The sequence below is a fragment of the Erinaceus europaeus genome, chromosome 21, assembly GCF_950295315.1.
Source record: "Erinaceus europaeus chromosome 21, mEriEur2.1, whole genome shotgun sequence".
In the NCBI taxonomy this organism is placed as follows: domain Eukaryota; kingdom Metazoa; phylum Chordata; class Mammalia; order Eulipotyphla; family Erinaceidae; genus Erinaceus; species Erinaceus europaeus.
In genome coordinates this window covers 27,846,629-27,868,433 of record NC_080182.1, presented here as the reverse complement: position 1 = coordinate 27,868,433, position 21,805 = coordinate 27,846,629, and the positions used below count along the sequence as shown (strand labels likewise).

The 21,805-nt window shown below is 60.2% G+C and overlaps 1 protein-coding gene and 1 long non-coding RNA gene across 9 annotated transcripts in view; one reads left to right on the top strand and one right to left on the bottom strand.

Annotated features, from left to right (window-relative positions):
• IFT122 (intraflagellar transport 122) overlaps positions 1-21,539 on the top strand; it is a 58,567-nt gene extending 37,028 nt beyond the window's left edge. For 2 of the 8 annotated variants that reach the window (XM_007517081.3, XM_007517082.3), the window contains 16 exons: positions 288-485; positions 3,927-4,067; positions 6,244-6,297; positions 9,562-9,723; positions 12,327-12,493; positions 13,950-14,121; positions 15,200-15,302; positions 16,785-16,925; positions 17,203-17,297; positions 17,780-17,880; positions 18,857-19,022; positions 19,447-19,558; positions 19,816-19,941; positions 20,587-20,666; positions 20,764-20,928; positions 21,177-21,539. In XM_007517081.3, coding sequence (XP_007517143.2) covers positions 288-485; positions 3,927-4,067; positions 6,244-6,297; positions 9,562-9,723; positions 12,327-12,493; positions 13,950-14,121; positions 15,200-15,302; positions 16,785-16,925; positions 17,203-17,297; positions 17,780-17,880; positions 18,857-19,022; positions 19,447-19,558; positions 19,816-19,941; positions 20,587-20,666; positions 20,764-20,928; positions 21,177-21,266 — 2,073 coding nt within the window. In that variant the 3' untranslated portion in view covers positions 21,267-21,539. The other 6 variants (XM_060180659.1, XM_060180658.1, XM_060180657.1 and 3 more) reach the window with 6 other exon arrangements.
• On the bottom strand, positions 377-4,081 carry LOC132535297 (uncharacterized). Its single transcript, XR_009547081.1, has 3 exons — positions 3,948-4,081; positions 3,303-3,469; positions 377-501 (listed from the first exon to the last, which is right to left on the bottom strand). It is a non-coding gene; the product is annotated as an uncharacterized LOC132535297 (long non-coding RNA).
• Positions 21,540-21,805: the final 266 nt, after the last annotated feature.

The following is a 21,805-nucleotide window of genomic DNA, read 5'->3' as shown; positions in this document are numbered from 1 at the left end:
TCCCAGACCACTCTTTTTTTTTTTTTTTTTAAGGAATTTATTTATTCATGAGAAAGATAGGAGGAGAGAGAGAAAGAACTAGACATCACTCTGGTACATGTGCTGCTGGGGATTGAACTCGGGACCTCATGCTTGAGGGTCCGATGCTTTATCCACTGTGCCACCTCCCAGACCACCTCTCACATTCACACACACACACACACACACACACACACGCTCACACAGTGCCTGTGTGGGGGGAAGAGGCAGGGCTAGCTGTCACAGCACCCTGTGTCCCTGGCCCTCAGGAGCCCAATGCCAACAGCGTGGCCTGGAACACACAATGTGAGGACATGCTGTGCTTCTCGGGCGGCGGCTTCCTCAACATCAAAGCCAGCACCTTCCCCGTGCACCAGCAGAAGCTACAGGGCTTCGTGGTGGGCTACAACGGCTCCAAGATTTTCTGCCTCCACGTCTTCTCCATGTCGGCCGTAGAGGTGCCTCAGGTAACGTGAGCCGGGGCTTGGGGACAGGTAGCAGGGTGAGGGGAGGGGGCGGTGGCATGGGGATGTTCTGGGAGGCGCTCGACTTGAACCTGAAGCCCTGACCCCACAAGCGCACCTCTGTTTCTCTTTGAGCCCCCTCCTCCCTGGCAGGGAGGCCAGGTTGTGTGTCAGCAGACAGTCACTGAGAGTGGGGAGTGGTGGGTCTGGCAGGGAGGGGGCCGGGGGCCAGGGGCTGAGCCAGAGGAGAGTATGGTGAGACCCTCAGGAGGAAGCCAGTACAGGAGCGGGGATCTGGAGTCGCAGCCCAGGACAGGGAGGGTTGGAACAGATAGGAGGGCCGAGACCAGCCGGTGAGGGGCCAGCCAGGATGCAGTGGGCATGGCGGGGAACTGTCTACTTCTCACTGTGTGGCACTGCCCACTGCGGCCTGTCCTCACATGGACACAGGCTGACAAGAAACGAGGCCAGCAGCCCGCCACCTGTGTAAGGGCTTCACCACTGCATCCATGCATGTGCACCAGAGGGCACCGTGCCCTCACAGGACCCCCATGGACGTTCACAAACAAGTAGACTTGCTCTGAATTCTGCTCTGTGACATTTACCCCTAAGTATCCTGCCAACAAACAAAACCTCAGACTTACTGTTCTTACTGGACTGGAGACTGACCCCCCTTCCTTCCTCACCATCTCTAACCTAACTGGCACTGCAGGCTGCAGGCCCACTGCCCTGTGGGTTACATCTGGGACTCAGCAGCTGGCTGAAAGCACAGCTGCACATCATCTGTTCACTTCACGGGGTGCTTGTGTCTCAAGCGTGGACAACACCACTCCTGGGCAGCCTTCTCCAGGAGCGGGAGAGGATAAGACAGTTGAGAGAGACACCACAGCACTGCTCCACCATCCGCAGAGCTCCCTGGTCCCAAGCATGGAGTCATCAAACCCAGGGGAAAGCCGTGTACTCTGGGTGAGCTAGCCCAGCCCTCTCTGGCTATTTACTGTACTCAGATAATGAGAGGGTCACGTGTCATTCTAAGAAATCACGCAGCAGGCCAAGGAATACCTCATGGGACAGCCACATGGCCAGGTTAGGCCCTGCCCTGCTGGGGCACACTGTAACCCCAGGAAACTCCAGTGTGCTATCTTCTCTCTCTATCTCTGTCTCTTTGTCTCTCTCTCTCTCCACATCTGTCTCGCTTTCTGTCTGGGTGGTGGTGGCGTCACACACGTGGGTGGTCTTAGCTCTGCAGGCAGGCAGGAAGGAGTCTTGCAGAGACTTGGTTCCTGAGCGGTCCACCCAGCGCCCTGCTGCACACCCCCTCATGGTACAGCTGTCGCCTATGTGGGCTCAGGTGTATGCCTGCACCGGCCTCGAGGTCCCTGCTGTGGGGTGGCTGTCACAGGTGACACAAGTGCCCCAGGGGGGCATCTGTGCCGGTGACAGCCCTTTCTGACTGCTGCAGGGTATAGCCTCTTCCCCGCTTTGCCCCTTGATGTGAGCTCTCTGGAAACCACATCACCAGCCCAGAGACAGTGTCTGTCTGAGAGATTTCAAAGTGCTTCCAGGCTGCCCTCCGGCTCGGGACACTTCGGTCCGTGTCCCTTCCCCATTGGGCTTCTCTGAAAGGGCTCCTGGAATCCTGGTCTCCCCCAGATGATGCTGTGCTGTCACTCTGGCCACAGGAGTACCTAGTGCCAGAGAGGGACATTCTTCAGTGCATTAGTGGAACCAGATCAGAGGGAAGAGAGAGGGGAGAGTGCCAGAGAAAGGAGGGAGGGAGGGAGGGGCCAGAACAGCTCCCTGGCCTTCCCTAGCAGCCTACTCACCCAGCCCAGCCCATGCACCATGTCCCCCAGAAGCCCCCAGTGCCCCCATAGCACCAAGCCCACTGTGCTGATTGGAAGTTCTCCCCAGACGGCCATCCTGACCTCAGAGACAAATGTCATCTGAGGTCCTGGCCATAGCCGTTTGAGGAGCCGAGGGGCAGCCAGGGCTTCCTCTGCCAAGCCCCTGAGAGTCCCGCACCCCAAGGCTGCCATGGCCCGTGCTGACACAGCAGATGGGGCCCAGGGTTAGGAAAGGCCCCTGGAAACAAAGGCTGTTTATCTGTTCCAGCCGCCCTGTGGCTCTGGCCCGAGGAGGGAGAGAGCACAGGCCCGTGGGGATTCTGGTTTCCTCTGGAAAGCTGCAGAATCTTGTGCAAGAGCTGGTGGGGCCGCCAAGTGGGGCAGCGGCCTGGCCTGCTGGGCTGGGCGGATGACCTCATGCTGGGGACGCAGGCCAGAGGAAATGGAGCTCAGAGGGCATTTTCCTGGTGAGGGCACTGTAAACTCCCGGTCCTGACCCCACCATGCCTCCTGCGCCCACCACTGTGCGTTCCCAACTCTGCAGGGCCCCCCCATGGCCCCACTCCCGGGCACTCGTCCTGGGCAGCCTGACCGCTTCAGGGGACGGCTCTGCCCTCGAGTGCTGGGCCTGCCGTGCTGCCCCTCTCAGTCTGTGGCCTCCCTTTCCTGCTGGGTGGTGGGTGCACTGCCCCCCTCGTGGGCTGTGGCCTGTGACCTGTGTCATTGTCGTCTCCATCTCCATCACCATCTCCATCCCAAGTCTAAAATAGCAACTACTGCGAGACAGAGCTGCTCTGATGGTGGGGGCGTGGGGGGGGCGGACGTTCACACAGGAGTTTGCAAAGGGAAGCTCATGCCCTGGGTGTTGGAGAGGGCTTCCAGGAGGTGGAGGCCTGAGCCTTGGAACATCTGGGAGGGCAGAGGAGTGTGTGTGTGGGGGGCATCTCGGACCAAGGGGGTAGGGTGTCCATACCAAGGAGTATGGTCGCCTGCTTCCAGGCATTTCTCTGGTTTGTGCACAGGCTGGGCTGGGCTGGGGCTGGGGGCTGCTCCACTTCAGAGAGGCGGGTGGGTGGGTGGCACAGTAGGAGCCTTGAGTGTCTACAGGCGGTTACATCTTGCTGTCAGTGGGCAGATCCACTTAGAAAGAGAAAGAAATTGCCTTTGACTCTAGAGCTAAGAAATGTCTCCAAGATAAAGGCCCAAACGAGAAAACAGGACTTCTGGCCCCATGTTTGGGAGCCATTCGTGCCCGGCCAGCTGCCTGCTCCCCACTGCACAGAGCCTGGAGAGGCGAGCTCCCCAGATAGCACCCCTGGGCAGGCGGTACCTTTACTGCAGGTGGCTGGCTGGGCTCGCTCATACAACCCCCTCAAAAGAAGTGGTCCCCCCAGTGCAGCCCCAGCCCTTCCATGTGTGCTCATGCCCTCAGACCAGTCTGCTGTCCTCTGAGCCTCGGCTCCTCCCAGGAGCCAGGGGTCGCTGGCTTCCTGGGGTTGAGGATATGAAGCGCTCCTGTTGGGGGTGGGTATACACTGGGGCCGAAAGGCCTGCTCCCTGCTGCCTGAGCACAGCCTCACCTCTGCTTTGGCCACAGTCTGCGCCCATGTACCAGTACCTGGACAGGAAGATGTTCCGGGAGGCCTACCAGGTCGCCTGCCTGGGCGTGACGGACGCTGACTGGCGGGAGCTGGCCATGGAAGCCCTGGAAGGTTTAGAGTTTAAAACAGCCAAGAAGGTGAGTCCCCACCCTGGCTGCAGCAGCCAGGACCAGGCCCTCATTGGAGGAGGCAGGAGGGAGGGGTGAGGCGGGGGTGACCCTGGGACGGGCTGGAGCTGGGCTGCCTGCGGGTAGAGCCGATTGCTTGTTCATAAATGGGTGACGAGTGCTTCGTCCCTCCGTCTGCTGGGCTTGTGCAGTCGGCCTGGGTGACCTGGCCCCGGGGACGCTGCTGTTCTCAGCTGCCCTCACTGGCTGTCTGCACAAAGCTCCTCTGTGCCTGCACATAGTGGGCACTCAGTGCACAGCAGCCAGTGCTGCTGCTTGCCGGGCCAGGCCGGGTCCCTCACGCTGTGCTGTTTCCCATGGGTCTGCTCCTTGTGGCCAACAGGCATCCGGCGCTCGGGCCACACGGCCCTCCTCACACGACTTGGGGTCCTTTCCTGGCCTGGCCTCCTAAGCTCTGCTCTCACTGGGAAGGCTTAGCTGTGTCAGAGTGGGTCTCCGCCTTTAGAACCAGATGTGGACAAGGACTGGCTCCCAGCCCCTCTGTTCTCCTCAGCCTCTTGCAGCTGATCATGACACTGGCTGTGCCCCCTGCCTGAGCTGCTGACAGACAGGCAGGCAAAGGGGCCAGCTGGACATGGGGAGAGAGTGGACACGCCAGGCCCAGCTGCAGGGGCCCCCATGCCTGCCCCTCCGGGTATTATCAGGCTTCCCCGCCAGCTCCGGATGCGTGAATACCAAGTGTCATCAGAACACGCCATCACCATCGAGCTGAGGGAGTGGGATGAGCTGAGGCCCCCCCCCCCCCCCATCTATTTCTGTGCCCCCAGCGTTCGCCAAGAGCAGGGCTGCTGTGCTCAAGCCCCAAGGCCTTGCCCCTGCCCGGAGCTGCTGTTGGCAGGCCCTGCCTTCCCTTCTGCTTTGCCGAGTCACTCAGCCCCGTGAAGGTGTGCCCACTAGGTGGCAGGGCAGAGCCGCCAGCTCCGCCTACCGCTCCCATTCCCACACTTCCTTCTCTGAGGTTGTTCACTGGGCCTTGTGACTCTGACCATTCTGCCCAGCACCCTGACTGTGGAATGCGTCAGGCCTGGGAAGAGTGCGCGTGGGGCAGAGCAGAAGAGGGAGCCTCCAAGAGGCCATGCTGGGTGCTGAAGCGGGTCAGCTGCTCAGGGGAGTATCCTGGCAGCCCCGGGCACAAACAGTGCCCCCTTTCCTCCCTGCTAGGGGATCACCCCACCCAGCCCTCTCTCCTGTCGTGAGCCTTACAGCTCAGAGCATGACCCCCTGCCCCCCACCCCCTCGTCCCTGTCATGACTGCCCCTCTTGCCGCCCATGTGTCAGCTGCCTCTTTCGGGCTCTGCCTGTCACGACAGGCTCTCCCTTCGTTCAGGGAGCTGGAGAGATGTGACTAGCCCCCTGGGTGAGGTCACTGTGGTCTGTGTGAGGAAGCCAGAGACCAGATGCTTTGCCCATTTCCCCCAGTCTTTTCAGGAAGGAGGCCGTCACATCACTGGTGGGGCTGCAAGGGGTAGCAGCCCTTCCATTTTTCACACTCTGGGGTTCTCCTCCGGGTGAGGCAGTGGGGCCGGCACAGCTGGCAGGAGTGTGGGTGGCAGAGCCGCACACAAGCCCCTCACCACATCTGAAGGCAGAAGAGGCCTGATTCGCCTCGGGCTGCCGAGCAGTCTGCCTAGAACCTTCTAGCAGTCCAAGGGCTACAGCTCTGCTCACTGTGAACCCGAGGCCAGAGAGGCAGTCAGGGCTCACGGGGGTGAGCTGCCCCCCTTTCCAGACGCGCCTTTCCCCTGTCTCAGCTCTGCCCCTGCTTCCCCTCTGTGCCAGGCTGTGGGCTCCGGTGCCCTGTGTTTATAGGCTGTGGGCAAGCAGAGCTATTGCCGCTTTCTATCCGGGTCACCTTGTGGCCACCGCCCAGTGTCCCAGCAGCCCACACTCCCCCTGGCCTCTGTGCAGCCAGGCTGCACCGTCCCAGGCGGCAGCCACAGTGGGTCTCCACAGTCCCACCCAGCACTGGTCTGCTGCCCTCTGAGCCAACTGAAGGCGCACACACTGGCTAGTTGTGCTGCCTCTTCGCGCCCTTGGCGGCTCCCTTTCTAAGCTCCCCCACCCCCAGTCACCCCTTTGGAGACCCAGAGGCATCTGATAAGGCCCTTTCATTTCCTCCCCACAGGCCTTCACCAGGGTACAAGACCTCCGTTACTTAGAGCTCATCAGCAGTATTGAGGTAAAACTCTGAAGTCCTCCTCCTCCTCGCCCTCCTCCTCCCAGCAGCCCTAGGACTGAGCAGAGCCTGGTTGGAAGGTGGTGGAGTGGGGTGCATGGGACACCTGGCCAGGCAGGGGGTTCCTAGCCTCCAGCTGAGTTGTCCTAGTGAGAAGGAGGTCGCTGAACAGGTTCCCAGCTGCTGTTTTTATCCCTGTGCTTGTTAGCTAGTCCCCTCCCCTGAGATCCTGACGGTGTGCCCGTGGGAGAGACTGTCCTCCCCCACGCCTCCCCGTCCCTTGAGGGCCGAGCCATTCTCAGGGTGCCGGGAGGTGCTCTCCTCAATCCCATGGAGCGCTGTGCTGTCTGGCCCTCTGTAAAAAGGCCTACACATATTTTTCCCGCTGAGCAGATTTATTGTGAGCCTGTGGGAATGTGAGATACATTTGAATTCCCATATGGAAGCGGTGAGGAAGCCGGCGAGCGTGTCATCCCTCCACCCGGTTTGGCATAATAACTGCTCATCGGGGCCAAGCCTTGTGTTGAGCCGGCGGCTGGGGGAGCGGGGCCTGCAGTCACTCGGGGCTTGCCAGCCAGTCGGAGCCACCACTTGAGCACTACCCCTTGGGCTTCTCCAGCTTCATGAGGCAGATGCTGCTCTTACCCTGGTGTGATAAGAAGGCAGCTCTGAGGAACCAGCCACACACAGAAGCCAGGTTGGGGTTCGGAGCCAGCTGCCTCCAGCTCATGGGCCCTGAGAAGCTGTCCCCCAGTCCACCCTCACCTGGTGGTGAAGGGCTTGCTTGGCTGTCTTCCCATGCTGCCCTGCAGCTTCATCCCAGGCTCTGTGGGTCTGAAGTCATGCATGTGCTTTGTCTCTGTGTAAGGGGGTAGCACTAGCAGGCGTGTGCCCTTGGCCCTACAGAGACAGAGACAGGAAGCGTGAACACTTCACCCCACCCCAAGTACAGAAACACAGAAAGCGAGCAGAGGGTGTTGTGCTGTAGTGCCGCCTCCGTCTACTGGGCCCTTGGGCCCAGTGCACCTGCCCCCCTGAGTGCACTGTGAGCCCCCACAAGGTGCCTGTGACTGAAAGAGACCAGGGTCTTCAAGGCTACTCGACTGTCGTGGCCCCGGGCCCTGCATGCTGGTGGCGGGAGGAAGAGTGCGGCTCTGAGCTCTGGCCCACCGGCTCCCAGCTGCCCACCCGTGAGGCTCTCAGTTGGTGGAAGTAGCGGGAGTCCGGACCTTGTCAAGCGTGTTTGGTGTGTGTTGCTGTTTCACCCTCACTGTATGTGAGACGTGAGTCCTCCTCCTAGCTCAGGCGCCGTGTGTTTGACTGACTAGTCTGTGGGTCTTTTTCCCTGGATTTGACAGATGATTGGTGTCAGAGAGGAAGTGTGTTGCCTCCAGCTGTTCAGACTTCAGCAGCTTGTCTGGGGTTCGAGTCACTGTCCCACCTCCTCCGCTTGCGAGCAAACACTGAGGGAGCTGCCGGGGGGGTGGGGGGGGGGTGGAGTGGGGGGGTGCTAGGCGAGTTTGCAAATACTTGCACTGGCGGCTGGCGGGTGTTCCCCAACATTGGAGCAGGGAGTGCTCGCTCCTTCTCCTCCTCCTCCTCTTCCTCCCCGCCCTCCCCTCCAGAGGCAGTGCCCCATGAGTCCACACCCCAGTACCTCCAAGTTCTGGTTCCCCTCAGCTCGACGCATGTGGGGGGCATGTGCCTGGCACCCAGCAGGTGCCCTGTGTGTGGCATTGCTCGCCTCCTACTTAGGATTGTTTATTCTTCTAGCCATCGGGGGTCTGCACAACCAGTCCACTGCTCCCAGCAGCCTTTCCCTCCTTCCCCCTTTTCCTCTTTTTAAAATATTTATTTACTTATTCTCTTCTGTTGCCCTTGTTTTTTTATTGTTATCAATGTCGTTGTCGGATAGGACAGAGAGAAATGGAGAGAGGAGGGGAAGACAGAGAAGGGGAGAGAAAGACAGACACCTGCAGACCTGCTTCACCGCAGCAGGGAAGCGACACCCTTGCAGGTGGGCTTGAACCGGGATCCTTCCACCGCTCCTTGCACTTTGCGCCACCTGCGCTTAACCTGCTGCGCTACTGCCTGACTCCCCCCTTTTTTTCTTTTTTAAAAAATATTTTTATTCATTATTGGATAAAGGCAGAAATAGAAAGGGGGGAGATAGGGATAGAGACAGAGAGACACCTGCAGACCTGCTTCACCACTCGCAAAGCATCCCCCTGCAGGTGATGAGCCTACGTCTTTGAGCACTGTAATGTGAGCACTTAAGCAGGTGAGCCACTGCCTGCTCCCTCCTGTTTTTCTTTTCTTGATAGGAACAAAAAGAAAGTGACAGGGACAGGAGAAACTAGCGAGGGAAAGAGAGGAGTGACTGCTTCAGCACGTGTGAAGCTTCCCTGCTGCAGGTCAGGACCCAGCCTTGAGCCCTGGTCTTTGAACATGGTGACGTGTGTTCTATGGGGAGTGCCACTGCCTGGCCTCTAAATATCTATTTATTAACGTGAGTGGGAGCTGGTGCATGAAGCTGGCACACACGTTGCCTGGGATCAAGCCCAGGGCCACAGGCCTGCGAGTCTCTACTCTCTTGCTCTGCTACTTCCCTGACTCTGTGTGTGTATGTGTGTGTGTCTGCTACTTCCCTGACTCTGTGTGTGTGTGTGTGTGTGTGTGTGTGTGTGTGTGTGTGTGTGTGTGAGAGAGAGAGAGAGAGAGAGAGAGAGAGAGAGAGAGCAGCACTGCTCAGCTCTGGCATTCCCGGTGCTGGGGACTGAACCTAGGGCCTCAGACCTGCAAGTCCTGACCCACTGTGCCACCCCCCATGCCAGCTGCTGGCCTTTTTAGGAATAGACTCAATAAGTCTGTTTTGTTAGTCATGGTCTTGGGAAGACACCTTGGACTTCTCCCACTCTGCCACCGTCAGGATCCACCAGGCCCAGCCTGTGGTCTGGGGAGGTCATGGGAGCTTGAGGGTCACCAGCAAGAGGGCAGTCACTTGGTCCTTGTCACCTTGGAAGGCTGTGCAGCCCTGAGGAATGTCCATAAGACAAACAAAAGTGTGCTTCCCTTTTGATCCACATCTGTCTGGAAAAAATATCTGTCTTTGTTGTCCAGCCTTCCCACTGGGAGCCTAGGTGAGAGACACAGCAGCCAGGGAGCCAGGCCCAGGGCCCTCACTGGAAATAGCAACAGCTAACCTTCCTGCAGGCTGCTTCCTGCCCCAGCTCCAGAGGCCACTTCCTGTGCTTCTAATTTTTCCAGGAGCGGAAGAAGCGGGGAGAGAGCAACAATGACCTGTTTCTGGCAGAGGTGTTTTCCTACCAGGGGAAGTTCCACGAGGCCGCTAAGTTGTACAAGAGGAGTGGGCACGAGAGCCTGGCACTGGCCATGTACACCGACCTGCGCATGTTCGAGTACGCCAAGGTAACGCGCCTCCCAGCCCCAGGTCAGCAACACAGCTGGCTGAGCGCCGGGTCCCAGTTGGTACAGCCCCTGCAGCAGCCCTCCAGGGCTGTGTCAGTGCAGTCAGTGTCCTGGGGCTCAAGCTGAGCACACGGGCCCCCAGACTCCCTCTGCCCAGGGTTCCCAGTGTGGAATGGGCTTCCCACCAAACCTCCTGCTGGGGGCAGAGTAGTGCCTCCCTGCTCGTCATCTGACCCGCTGGCATGTGGAGCACCCACTGAGGATAGTCCTGAAGGCCTGGGCAGCACATCTCATGGCTTGTGCCAGACCAGGTGAGCCCCCTGCCGTTTGGGGAGAAGCACTCTGGGCTCCTGCTTGGCTCATGGGGCCCACTAACCAGCCTTTCCCAGCAGCCTCTGGAAAGGCGTCTGTGTGTAATCCAGTGAAGCCACACAGCCAATTAGTGGCTCTTAGTGGTAATTATCTGGCTCACAAGTTCATGGTAGAAAGCCTTCCCCATTCTTCTCTGCATCCCTGTTCTTGAAGATGACTGCCTGCCTCTTGGCCCCCTACCCCCCAATCTGGGCTGAAGTGCGTCTGGGCTGCCAACCTGTCCCTTCGCACGGGGGCTCCTTCACACCACCGCTCAGACTAGGTACTTCTGCCCCTTCACTCTCTTGGCCTTCCTCGGCCGTCCCCACAGTCCTGCAACGTGCATACAGATGAATACCCATTCACGGGCAGGGGCTCCCTTACCTGGGATCAGGACACGGAAACTGAAGACAAAACATCAACTGGAGGGTCAGCTCCCTCTAGGTAGCATCTAGCCTGAGCCCCGGTGGCTGCTGTGGCCAGCCCTCCCTGCGGGCTGAGGCCCTGGCTGAGACTCCACTTCCTTCTCAGTACAGCATGGCTCGGGCTCTGCGTGGCTTGAGGGCTGCGAGGTGCCCTCTGCAAGGGTGGGGGTGGGGGTGGGGCCCCTGGAGCTTCTCCCCATGCGGTGGCTCCGTGCCCATTGCCCCCCCCACCCCCCCAGACGCAGCCCCGTCACACTCCATCTGCTCAGTCTCTGTGGAGACAGATACTCTGGGGATGGTGCTGGTTTGGGCTTTCAGACACAGTTCCAAGATAGGCTGTTCAAACTCTGGCTTTGAGAAAATGTGTGTGCACACCAGGGCACAGTGCTGATTAACTCAGCTTGTTTTTGTTTACATGAAAATTGCTTCCCAGGATTCAATCTGGTTTTTGGAAAATTTTTAAATTACATTCCCATGTACAAATAAATTGTACGTTTTCTGGATAAGTGACATGTTTATGTGGTGATAAGGGCACAACTCTCGTGCAGTGTGTCCTTATCACAAGCAACGGGCATGAGAACTGTCTGGTCCCACTCCCCACTCAGCAGTGCTATCCACTGCCGGACAGAGCCTTGGCCAGCCGGGCCCCAGATAAGTGGAAATTATCTTCATGCAACCAGAGAGCCTTGGAAAACCCAGTTTGTTGAGCCTTGAAGGAACCACTTAGACTCAACTTCAATTAAGTCACCGCTCTGGGGAGCGGGGCTGTTGGGCTCACAAAGGAGGCTTCCTCATGGCTGGCTGCTCTCTGGTGCCCTCCTGGCCTCTTTCTCTCCCAACCCTGTCACCCCAGCCCCCTGAAGCCACTTCTGGCCTCCTAGGGGCCTTCCCCCAGCAGCGGTCTCCAACCATCTCTGTGTCTTAAGTGAGTGCGCACAAGCCCCCCACCTGCCACTGCCACCCCCCTGCACAGAGTGTGTTCTCACAGAATCGGCTAAGGCATGCCCTTAGGGACTGTACTATTACCTTAAGAGTAAGTGGAGAGAGAGAGAGAGAGAGAGAGCGCTAATTGTTCAAGTGTTTTTAGCACACGTGACTGCGTTCAGGGGAAAGGAGGCCTTTTTAGCACTTTGTGGGGCTGCCCGCACACTCTGCAGGTCATCTCACTAAGAGGAACACTTCCCTGCAGCCTTGTATCTGGGTTCCAGTTCCATGAGGGCCACAGCTGCCCCAACCTAGGCAGGCCCCCCACGCTTACATTTTCAGTAACTGTACCCTGAGGAGAGGTAGCTTTCCCACAGAGCGTGGGGTACAGCTGGGGGAGGGGGGTAGCTCTCCATCCAGGCAGCAAAAAGCGTAAATAGAATCAGATCAGCTGTGGGGACTCCTCCAGGGTACCCAAGGCCTCACAGCACCGGGGGCCTGAAAGTTCAGGACATATGCACTGTAGCCAGTGTCCATGTACAAGGGGTTCCAGACCCTGATCTACCCCAGAGACAGCACCAGATCCTACCCCCCAGAGACAGCACCCTGATCCTACCCCCCAGGGACAGCACCCTGATCTACCCCCCAGAGACAGCAGCACCCTGATCCCCCCTACACACACACACACACACACACACACACACACACACACACACACATCCAGAGTCCAGAGAGAGTGGTTTGGCAGCTTACGGGAGGGTAGTGGGAGGGGCAGGAAGTGTAGGGGCCCGAGTCCTTGACACCCTCCAGGTCCCACACCTGCCAGCTGCACACACACCCCCACCCCCGCATCACATTGGCTGCAGGAAGCCCTGACCAGCTGTTGTTGTGCTGCTCCCTCAGGATTTCCTCGGCTCTGGGGACCCTAAAGACACGAAGCTGCTCATCAGCAAGCAGGCAGATTGGGCGAGGAGCGTGCACGAGCCCCGGGCGGCCGTGGAGATGTACCTGTCGGCCGGTGAACACCTCAAGGCCATCGAGCTCAGTGGCGAGCATGGCTGGGTGGACATGTAGGTCCTGCCACTTCCCTGAGCTTCAGTCCACACGGGAGGCACGGGGGGGGGGGTGGATTCGGGCCCCGGGGCAACAGGACCCCAGATCTCCAGACCCTCAGGCTAATTGATGCCAGGCCCTCGTTGAGGGGTGGTATGCTGTGGGCGCCTTGGGGAAGGAAGTGGGTGAACTCTGGCCTGAGAAGTGTGCCTGCTGAGGGAGGCACCCCACCTGGGCAGGGCGCACAGGGAGGTCTGCAGCATGAGGCCCCGCCCACATGGTGGCTGAGGGGCGTGAGGAGGAGACAGCCAGAGCCGGGACCCAGGGGACCCGGTGCTGATCCCTGAGCCTGTGGTGCAGAGCAGAGGGGACAGGGTTCAAGGCTGCTCCATCTGAGCTCTGAAGGCTGCTAACTTCCGGAAGCGGCAGAGCCGTGACCACATGGGGCTGCTTCATGAGGGAATCGGCAGGGAGCTGTGGGCTGGGGCCCCTATCAGCCAGACCTGAGCAGGACTTTGCTTATTAAAAGGAGAAAAGGGGGCTCTGCTTAACAAGGGGAGGGGCACAATGGTTGTGCAGAAGACTTGCAGGCTGCAGTTTCCAGGTTCAATCTACAGCACCTTCAGTAGCTAGAGCTGAATAGTCCCCGGGTTCAAACAATAATGAAGCCCTCCCCTTGAGCCCCGCCATGTGGTTGGCCTCTGCCCCTCACAGGGGGCATTGCTGGGTGATGTGCTGCCTCTTATGCCTAAGTGTCAAGTTTTGAAAATCGATGCTCAGATTTTGTTCCCTAAATTATCCTTTTTATGAAAATGGTACAGAGGAGAGCCTGCCACTCTGATCTGTGTTGCCCACCCTGGGGACCCTTAATGGTCGTGGTACATCCCCTTCCCAGGTCTGACAGGTGCCTGTCCTCTGAGATGCGGAATCTGGTGGGAGGAGGGGTGTTCGGTGCCTGTGCCACCTTTCCCCAAAACGTGTCCTTTCTCGAATGGGAAGTGTTATTTTTAGACGCCATTATTATTCATAGTGCAGACTGACAAGCCTCCCGAGCTTGCCTGTCTGGGCCTGGGACTCTACAGCAACAGCTCCTGCTTTCACACAGCCGTTGGGCCACCTGCCACCCTGGTGCTGCCACATGCTGGCCCCGCCCATCCCCAAGCAGGGCTGGGCCCACGCTCACTACAGTCAGCACCTTGGCCAGCGGGAGGCCCCTCTCCCGGCTCTGAGCAGGTGCCCCATGAGCCTGGACACCACCATGCCCTGAAGTCCTGGGACAGTCAGAGAACACTAGTGGCCAGGCACAGCCCTGGTGTCCCCCTCTATGAAGCAGGCAGCAGCCACCTCAGGACAGCAAACACCCAGAGAGATGGCCTCTGAGGCTCCTGGTGCCAGGCTGGGTCCCCCCCCCCCCCGAGTGACCCCTGAGGTGGGAGACAGTGTCCCTCCCCAGTGATGGCCACCCACTCCCAGGCTGATTGACATTGCCCGGAAGCTGGACAAGGCGGAGCGGGAGCCACTGCACCTGTGTGCCTACTACTTCCGGAAGCTGGGGCAACCCGGCTATGCCGCTGAGACCTTCCAGAAGGTTGGAGACCTCAGCGCTCTGGTCCGGCTGCACGTGGAGAACCAACACTGGGACGAGGTGAGGTGCCGGCTGGACTTGGGGTGGGGCTCCGGGGTCCCCCTCACTGGGAGTGGGTGCCACCTACCCTCACTGAGGCTGGGAAGCCATTGCTGGAGCCTCGGTGCCCACTTGGCATTTGCTCGTCTACCCCAGGCAGCTGCTCCATGCCTGCCTGCCTGGGCAGCACCTGCCTCGAGCACAGATGGGCACACCTGATGTGGACACGCACCTGTGTAGTGTTTGCAGCCTCACAGTGGCATCTGGGCAGACGGCGCTGCCTGGTCCTGCTGGCCCCTCACCTCCTGGCGGGGAAGACAGCCTGCTGGCCCCTTGTGTCCTGTCCCATCCTCCCCCCTCTGGCCCCTTGACCTCCAGGAGGCTGAGCAGGCACTGGGCCTCACCTCACCCCTGCCACCAAGGTCTGCCGGGCAGAGCCACAGCCAGACCCTTCCTAGTTAGAGCTGGACTCCTGTCCTTTGAGGGCTCCACGGGGGAGGTGGCAAGGTCACCGCTGAGAGGGGGAGCCAGGAACAGAGAGGCAGTGACAGCCACTCAGGTGGCGTCTTGGGAGATTTCTCAGGCACGTGACCTAGAGCCACCGGCTCCGGGCCACTTGGTGAGGCAGTATGACCAGGAGACTTTCCTCTGTTGCCATGCACTGTTCCCTGTGACTCAGCTCCGGGGATGGGTGGCTCTGGGCTCCCGCGGAGCAGCCCCAAGTCCATAGTTGACATGCAGCGACGACGAGAATGTCAGCTCTGTCTCCTTAGGTGTTGCCAGCAATTAAAAGAAAGCTGTTTGCAGCACTGCAGGGGCCCACGCAAACCCTCAAAATAAAATGTTTCCGATTCTGTGCCGCCTCTGTGGTCCAGAAACAGCCGGTGTTGTTACTGAAGCCGGTAGCTTACGTGCTGCTGCTAATTGCCTTTTGTTTTCAAGGAGCTGGTTTGTTTGTGTGTGTGTCTGGGGGGGCGGTGGTGGTGGGGAAGGCTCTGTCTCCCACTGAGTTGTCTGAGCTGGCAGAGGGTGACACCCCTGACGGCTTTAGGTCTGCAGGACCCCAAGATGCTAAGCCCAGGTGTGCTTCTCTCTGCAGGCCTTTGCCCTGGGTGAGAAACACCCCGAGTTCAAGGATGACATCTATGCACCCTACGCCCAGTTCCTGGCCGAGAAGGACCGTTTTGAGGAGGCCCAGAAAGGTAGGCTGAACAGGCACACTGAGTGCTATGTATCTGATGATGGGACGCTAGGACAGTGGGATCAGGTGGGCTTTGTGGTTAGACATCCTGAGGGCACCTTTGTCACGAGGGCCTCTGCAGGACTTCTCTCCTCTCTGCTCCGAGCACCCACAAGGAGTTGCCATCCTCACCGCAGCCCCGGGGCAGGCAGCCCTGTTGCATTACTCCCACTGTGTGGTCTTCTAAAAACTGTCCTGAGAGAGAGTGGGGGAGAGAAAGCACCTGTCTGGCATGTGCGGGCCAGGGTGCCTGCAAGGTCCGGACCTCTCCCACTGCATATTCCAGGGTCAGTCCCATGGAAATGAGGAAGCAGGAGGTGGTGGGACTCTCCAGAGGACTCATCCAGGCAGTGGCAGAGAGGGAAGTGGAGTGGGGCTGGGGGGATCCAAGGGGGTCATGCCCACCAGCCTCTCCTGCTCCTTCCTCCGAGTAGAAACAGGCTGCTTCAGGGTCCTGGGTGGCTACACTGCAGGTGAGGCAGCGTCTGGACAGAGTGGGAGAAGGATCAATAGCTGGCACTGACGGAACGTGGCCGTGTTTTCTGCCACCGACCTTTATCGCCACCGCAGCCCTGCACACACAGGCCTGCTGTGCGCTGTGGAGGGGCCAAGGCCACAGGGGCCCGAGTCGAGCTGGGGCCTGTACAGGCTCCTGTCTGTTCCAGAGAAGCGGTCATCCCTAGACCCAGCAAAGGCCTCGCTGCAGAGCCAAGCCCCGGAGAACACAAGCACGCTCCTGCTCATGCGGCAGGGCACCCAGCTGCTGAAGTCGCCGTGTGTTTGGGCAAAGCGCGTCAACCTATCCGTCTGCCTGTGTCTGCCCTTCCAAGAATCCATCACCATAGTAACGTGGTGCTCAGACAGAGACAGAGATGAGAAGTGGGGAATGAAGGCAAGGCCTTTCCTGCTCCAGACTCTTGAGCCAGAGGTCCAAGTGGCCACATGTGGCCAGCCTCTCAGTGAGAGGGGAAGAATCAGTGACCGGGAGGGGAGTCGCTGTTCAGTAGGAATGATGGAGACCTTTTTTTCACTCATTTTCACAAATGTTTGGATGCTGGAACTGAGCCGACTTTCCCAGGTTGTTATCAGAAAGCCCTCAGCCCTCAGAGGGAGGCTGGGCTGGCCCTTGAGCCAGTTCCAGAAACCATCCTCTCTCTCCCTGGCAGTGACAGTGAGGTCCTCAGCTGCAAAACCCTGAGACTCAGGGGCACCGGACCCCAACCCTCAGCAAGACCTTCTGCCAGGCCTTTCCAGAAAAGCCTTCTCAGCCAAAAAAAGCAGTCTCTCTCACTACTCTTTCCAGAACAAAGCTTTGGTTATTTATGGTCTTTGGCCTGAGAGGCGCAGCCAGCAGATGCTCCCAGGACGCTCCAGCAACCCCTCCCCAGCCTCAGGGTCCCCTGAAGGCTCCCCTGATGGCATGTGCTTCCCCCCACCACCACAGCATTCCACAAGGCTGGGCGGCAGAGGGAGGCAGTCAGGGTGCTGGAGCAGCTCACACATAACGCCGTGCTAGAGAGCCGGTTCAGCGACGCTGCCTACTACTACTGGAAGCTGAGCATGCAGTGCTTGAGCATTGCGCAAGGTAAGGGTCCGGGACTCAGCATGGAGCAGGGTGGGGGCCTGGGACTCAGCGTGGTGTGAGGTGAGGGCCTGGGATGGGTCAGGCTGTCTTGGGGTTCCCGGTGGGCAGTGAGCTCAGAGTAGAATTCTCCCCTGTGACCTGGGGCTGAGAACAGGGGTGGGGGTGACTGGCCCCCAAAATGTAATTGAGTGGAAAGGCCCATGTGGCCGCAGGACCTAGTTAGCCTCCATCCTTCCTTCCCTCTCTCCCTCCCTCCCACTCACTGGCACTGCCACAGACCCTGCCCAGGAGGATGCCATGCTTAGCAAGTTTCACCAATTCCAGCACCTGGCTGAGCTCTACCATGGCTACCATGCCATCCATCGATACCTGGTGAGGGCCTGGGGTGGGGACTCGCTCTCGGGGACCTCCTCATAGCAGTCCCCCAACTCTCTGGAGTAAGCCCCCGTGAGCCTGCCTCCTGGCTGGTTGCCTCCACGTCTGCCTGTGTCCTCAGTGGTTGAGTTCCCAGAGGGGAGGGAGTTTGGTGGGCAGGACAGCTGGATACCCGTGAGCTAGGCTGTGTGCCAGCCTCTTGTCGTTGCCCAGGCCCTGCTCCCAATCTCCCCAAACATATCCCCCATCCACACAGGCTGCCATCTGGCCGAGCCCTAAGCTGTGGCAGGCGGGCTGTGGGCTGACGGGGTAGCTGGAGCAGGGACAAGCATCCTCTTGGTCTTAGGGAGTCTGGGCATCACCGGGTACCTGGCACATCTGCTCTGGGACAATAAGGCTGAAGTGACTCCCTCTCAGGGTTGTGCTGAGGGCCCAGCACCCACAGTGGAGGCCTGAGCCCCTGCCCCTCATCTCCCCAGGAGGAGCCGTTCAGCTTCCACCTTCCCGAGACCCTCTTCAACATCTCTAGGTTTCTGTTGCACAGCCTGACCAAGGACACGCCCCTGGGCATCTCCAAGGTGTAACCCTTTTTCCCGTGGGCTCAGCCTGCTCTGCCCCAGTCCTGCCAGAGTCCTTGGAGGGCAGCTCCAGGCCTGCTAAGCCCAGCAGACAAGCATAGGGGGCAAAGCCAGTGTCACAGTCAGCGTGGCTGCCTGGATGCAGCGGTCACTGGGCAGATCAGAGGTGGAGGGCTGGTGGTTCCAGGACAGCACCCAGGGTGTGGAGGAGGGCCCCCAAGCTAGGCTGCAGAGGCAGCGGCCTGAGGCCATCCTGTGAGTTGGCTCTGCCCAGTGCTGTGGAAGCCACAGGAAGCCTGTGAGTGACGGGAAGCCACAGAAGGCTCAGGCACCTGTGAGGACCTTCCAAGGCCCTTTGCTCTGCCACCCCTCCTGAAGCAGCCCCCCACCTCTGTCTGCCACCCCCCTACCGTCAGGGGCAGCGCCCACCCCCCACCTCACAGCTAATTGTGAGAACGGGCTCTCCAGAGGCTCCATGCCTGTCATTACATGTCAGGAAACTCCTCCAGATCAAGTGGCGCCCCACTGCCCGAGACCCCACAGAGGAGCGACCACCGCCATGCCCCCACATCAGGCCCCCCAGCCAACCCTCTAGAGGTTCCGGCCTCCCCTCCCTGCCATACTCTCTGTCCCCCTAAGGACAGACGGGTGTCACCTCATCTGGCTGTGGGGGCCCAGGCCTGGGGAGGAGGCTGGCACTCAAGCTTGTCCCTGGGGCGCTGAGGCCGGGGGCTCAGGGCGGGTTCAGGGGTCACTGTGCTCTGGGCCCAGCTAGAACAGGAGGCTACCCAAGGGCGTGGGGCAGGATGAACCGGGGAGGCCCAGGGCCACGGCTCTGCTGAAATATTAATGCCAGCAGCACCATCGGACCTTGGGCTCCGGGAAGTCCCCTCCCCCCACCTCCGGGCTCTGGGCTCCGGGCTCCGGGGCCTCCCTGCCAGCTCCTGGCTCTGCCGTCATCCTTAACCCACCACGCAGAAAGACACTCTTCACGCTGGCCAAGCAGAGCAAGGCCCTTGGCGCTTACAAGCTGGCGCGGCATGCCTACGACAGGCTGCAGGGCCTGAAGGTTCCAGACAGGTTCCAGAAGTCCATCGAACTGGGCAGCCTGACCATCCGCTCCAAGCCCTTCCATGACAGTGAGGTAAAGGCATGGCCAGGCCTGCACCACCAGAGATGGGCAGAGATAGTCACTTTCCTAAGGCTCTGTGCCTCAGCCCTGCCCAGGCCATGGCAGGCCAGCTGTTAGCTCTGACCCCAATTACCCCTTTGGGGTCCTGCACTCCCATTCTGCTCTACCTCCCTCATCCCTGTGGGGTCCCACACCCCCAGTCAGCTCTGCGCCCCCCCCCCCCCATACACACACATCCCTGTGGGTGTCCTTCACTTCAGGCTGGGCTGAGGGGTAGCTGTCTGGAGGGGCAGCAGGGAGGAAAAGGCTGCCCCTGGGCTTCAGAGGCCCTGCAGGCCTGACCCCACTCCCAGCGTGGAGCCCAGCCAGCGGCCAGGGTGGGGGCTTGCCTTGCTGGCACCCTGACCCCTCCATCCACGTCTCCTGTGTGTTGCAGGAGCTGGTGCCCCTGTGCTACCGCTGTTCCACCAACAACCCCCTGCTCAACAACCTGGGCAACGTGTGCGTCAACTGCCGCCAGCCCTTCGTCTTCTCCGCCTCCTCCTACGGTTAGGGCTGGGGACCCAGCTCCTGGGGGGAGGCAGGGTGATGGCCAAGGGTGCTTCCCACACAACCCCTGCTTCCCAGCCCTGCTGCCTGGCGAGGGAGGTCCCTGCCAGCCAGTCTGTGCCCCCCCACTCCAGGGTGTCCCCCCGCAGCCCCCTGCCTGGCGAGTGTGGCCCATGCCAGCCAGCCCATGTTCCCCCCAACCCCCTGCCTGGTGAGGGAATCCCCTGCCGGCCAACCCATGTCCTGCGTCCCTCAGAGGTGCTGCACTTGGTCGAGTTCTACCTGGAGGAAGGCATCACTGATGAGGAGGCCGTCTCACTCATCAACCTGGAGGCACCGAGGCCCAGGTGGGACAGCAAGTGGCAGGAGGTCACCAGCAACAGTATCCTAGGAGGTGGGGGGGCTGAGAGTGACATGAGGGGCAGGAGTGGGGGACAGAAGGGATAAGAGGGCACGGGGGAACAAAGCAGACAGGATGGGAGGAGACAGTGCCCATGGGCCTTAGGGTGGGATGGGGGCCAGGAGATGCTCTTCAGCTGTTAGCTGAGCATGGCCCAGGACCCCTCTCCCCCACCCACACTCACCCCCCCCCCTTGACTCTTGTGGGCCCTGGCTGTGCCTGTGGCCGTCCAGTGTGTAACGTCACCACCAGCCTGTGAGGCAGAAGCTGTCACCTACTTGGGCCAGCAGTGGCCACACCTGACTGGGAAGCCCCAGCCTTGTGGCCCCTTTTCACCCCATCATCCTGTCTCCCTCTTCCCAGCCGGCCTGTCCCCCACCTTCCTGGAGTTTGGCCCCTAGCTCTGCGGAAGCTCACCCACCCACCCACCATCCCAGAGCCTCAGTCCCTGGCCAGCTGTGGGTACTTCTTTAGGACTGTGACCCCATCCTGCCCTGCACAGCCTCTCTGGCTTGGCACCCACCCCTTGGAAACCTGCCCCTCAGAGCCCAGGGGAGCCAGGCCTTGACCAAGCCTGGGGAGGGGGCGGATGTCAGCCTTGGGTGCTGTCCTTGACCAGACACCCAGACTCGCAGACACTGCGGCTGGATGAGACCACAGACGCCGGGGGGGATGGCGACCCCTTCACCGCGAGGCTCAGCTTTGAGGTGAGGCTGCCCCTGGAGGTGCAGGGGAAGGGCTGTGTGTGACCTGTTGGGAGGGGGCAGGCCACAGAAACCGGTTGAGCAACCTCCCCACACACAGCAGGGCGGCTCAGAATTTGTGCCAGTGGTGGTGGGCCGCTCGGTGCTGCGTGCCATGAGCCGCCGCGACGTCCTGGTCAGGCGCTGGCCGGCCCCACTGCGCTGGCAGTACTTCCGCTCACTGCTGCCTGATGCCTCCATCACCATGTGCCCCTCCTGCTTCCAGGTACTACCACTGTCGCTTCCCACGCTGGGGGCCCCGGGGGGCAGATGCCCGCAGAGAGCCCCCTAGACACACACATCCCCGCTTCCCATGCCAAGGGTCCTGAGGGGGGCAGGTGCCCGCAAGGAGCCCCCTCCCCTCTCCCTGTGGCCTTTGGGCGGGGCGTCCCCATCTCGCGGCACCCTACCCCTCACAGGGCGGTGGCCAGGCCAGGCCCTGAGCCCCAGCCCGTTGTCACTGCCCCTCTGCAGATGTTCCACTCGGAGGACTATGAGCTGCTGGTGCTCCAGCACACCTGCTGCCCCTACTGCCGCAGACGCATGGATGAGGCTGGCCCCTGACCCTTGACCCCGACCCCGCCCAGCCTCCCAGACACCGGCCACGAGGGGTGTTGGCTAGAGATGGTGTTTGAGGACCAGAGAATTGCTCTTGTGGTGTTGTGTGCCTTGTGGGCAGCACCAGGAGACGGAGAAGGGACCGAACGTGTAGTTTCTAGGAAAATAAGCCTGTTCCTCTGAGACAGACGGGCTCTGAGCACCACAGCTCCCTAAGACCTGCCACTGCTTGCGGACAGGGTCCTGCAAGTCATGTAATAAAGGGCCCTGCTTCCCGTCCGTCCGTCCAGCAGCTGCTCCTGTTGTCTGCGGCTATACCTGCTTCTGGTTTGACCCGGGAGGAGCCCTGGTCGCTAGCTCTCCACATCTAACCTAAGGCGGCAGCGGGCTGGGGGCAAGCCGCACTGGCTGCTGAGCTCAGTAGGCTCCCTCTTGGTGAGAAAATGAGGGATCTGGTCCCAAAGAAGATAACAGACGGTCCCCATCCAGCTGCTGAGGCCAAGGGTCTCCGGTTGGGGTTCTGGGGCTCGGCTCAGGCACAGTCC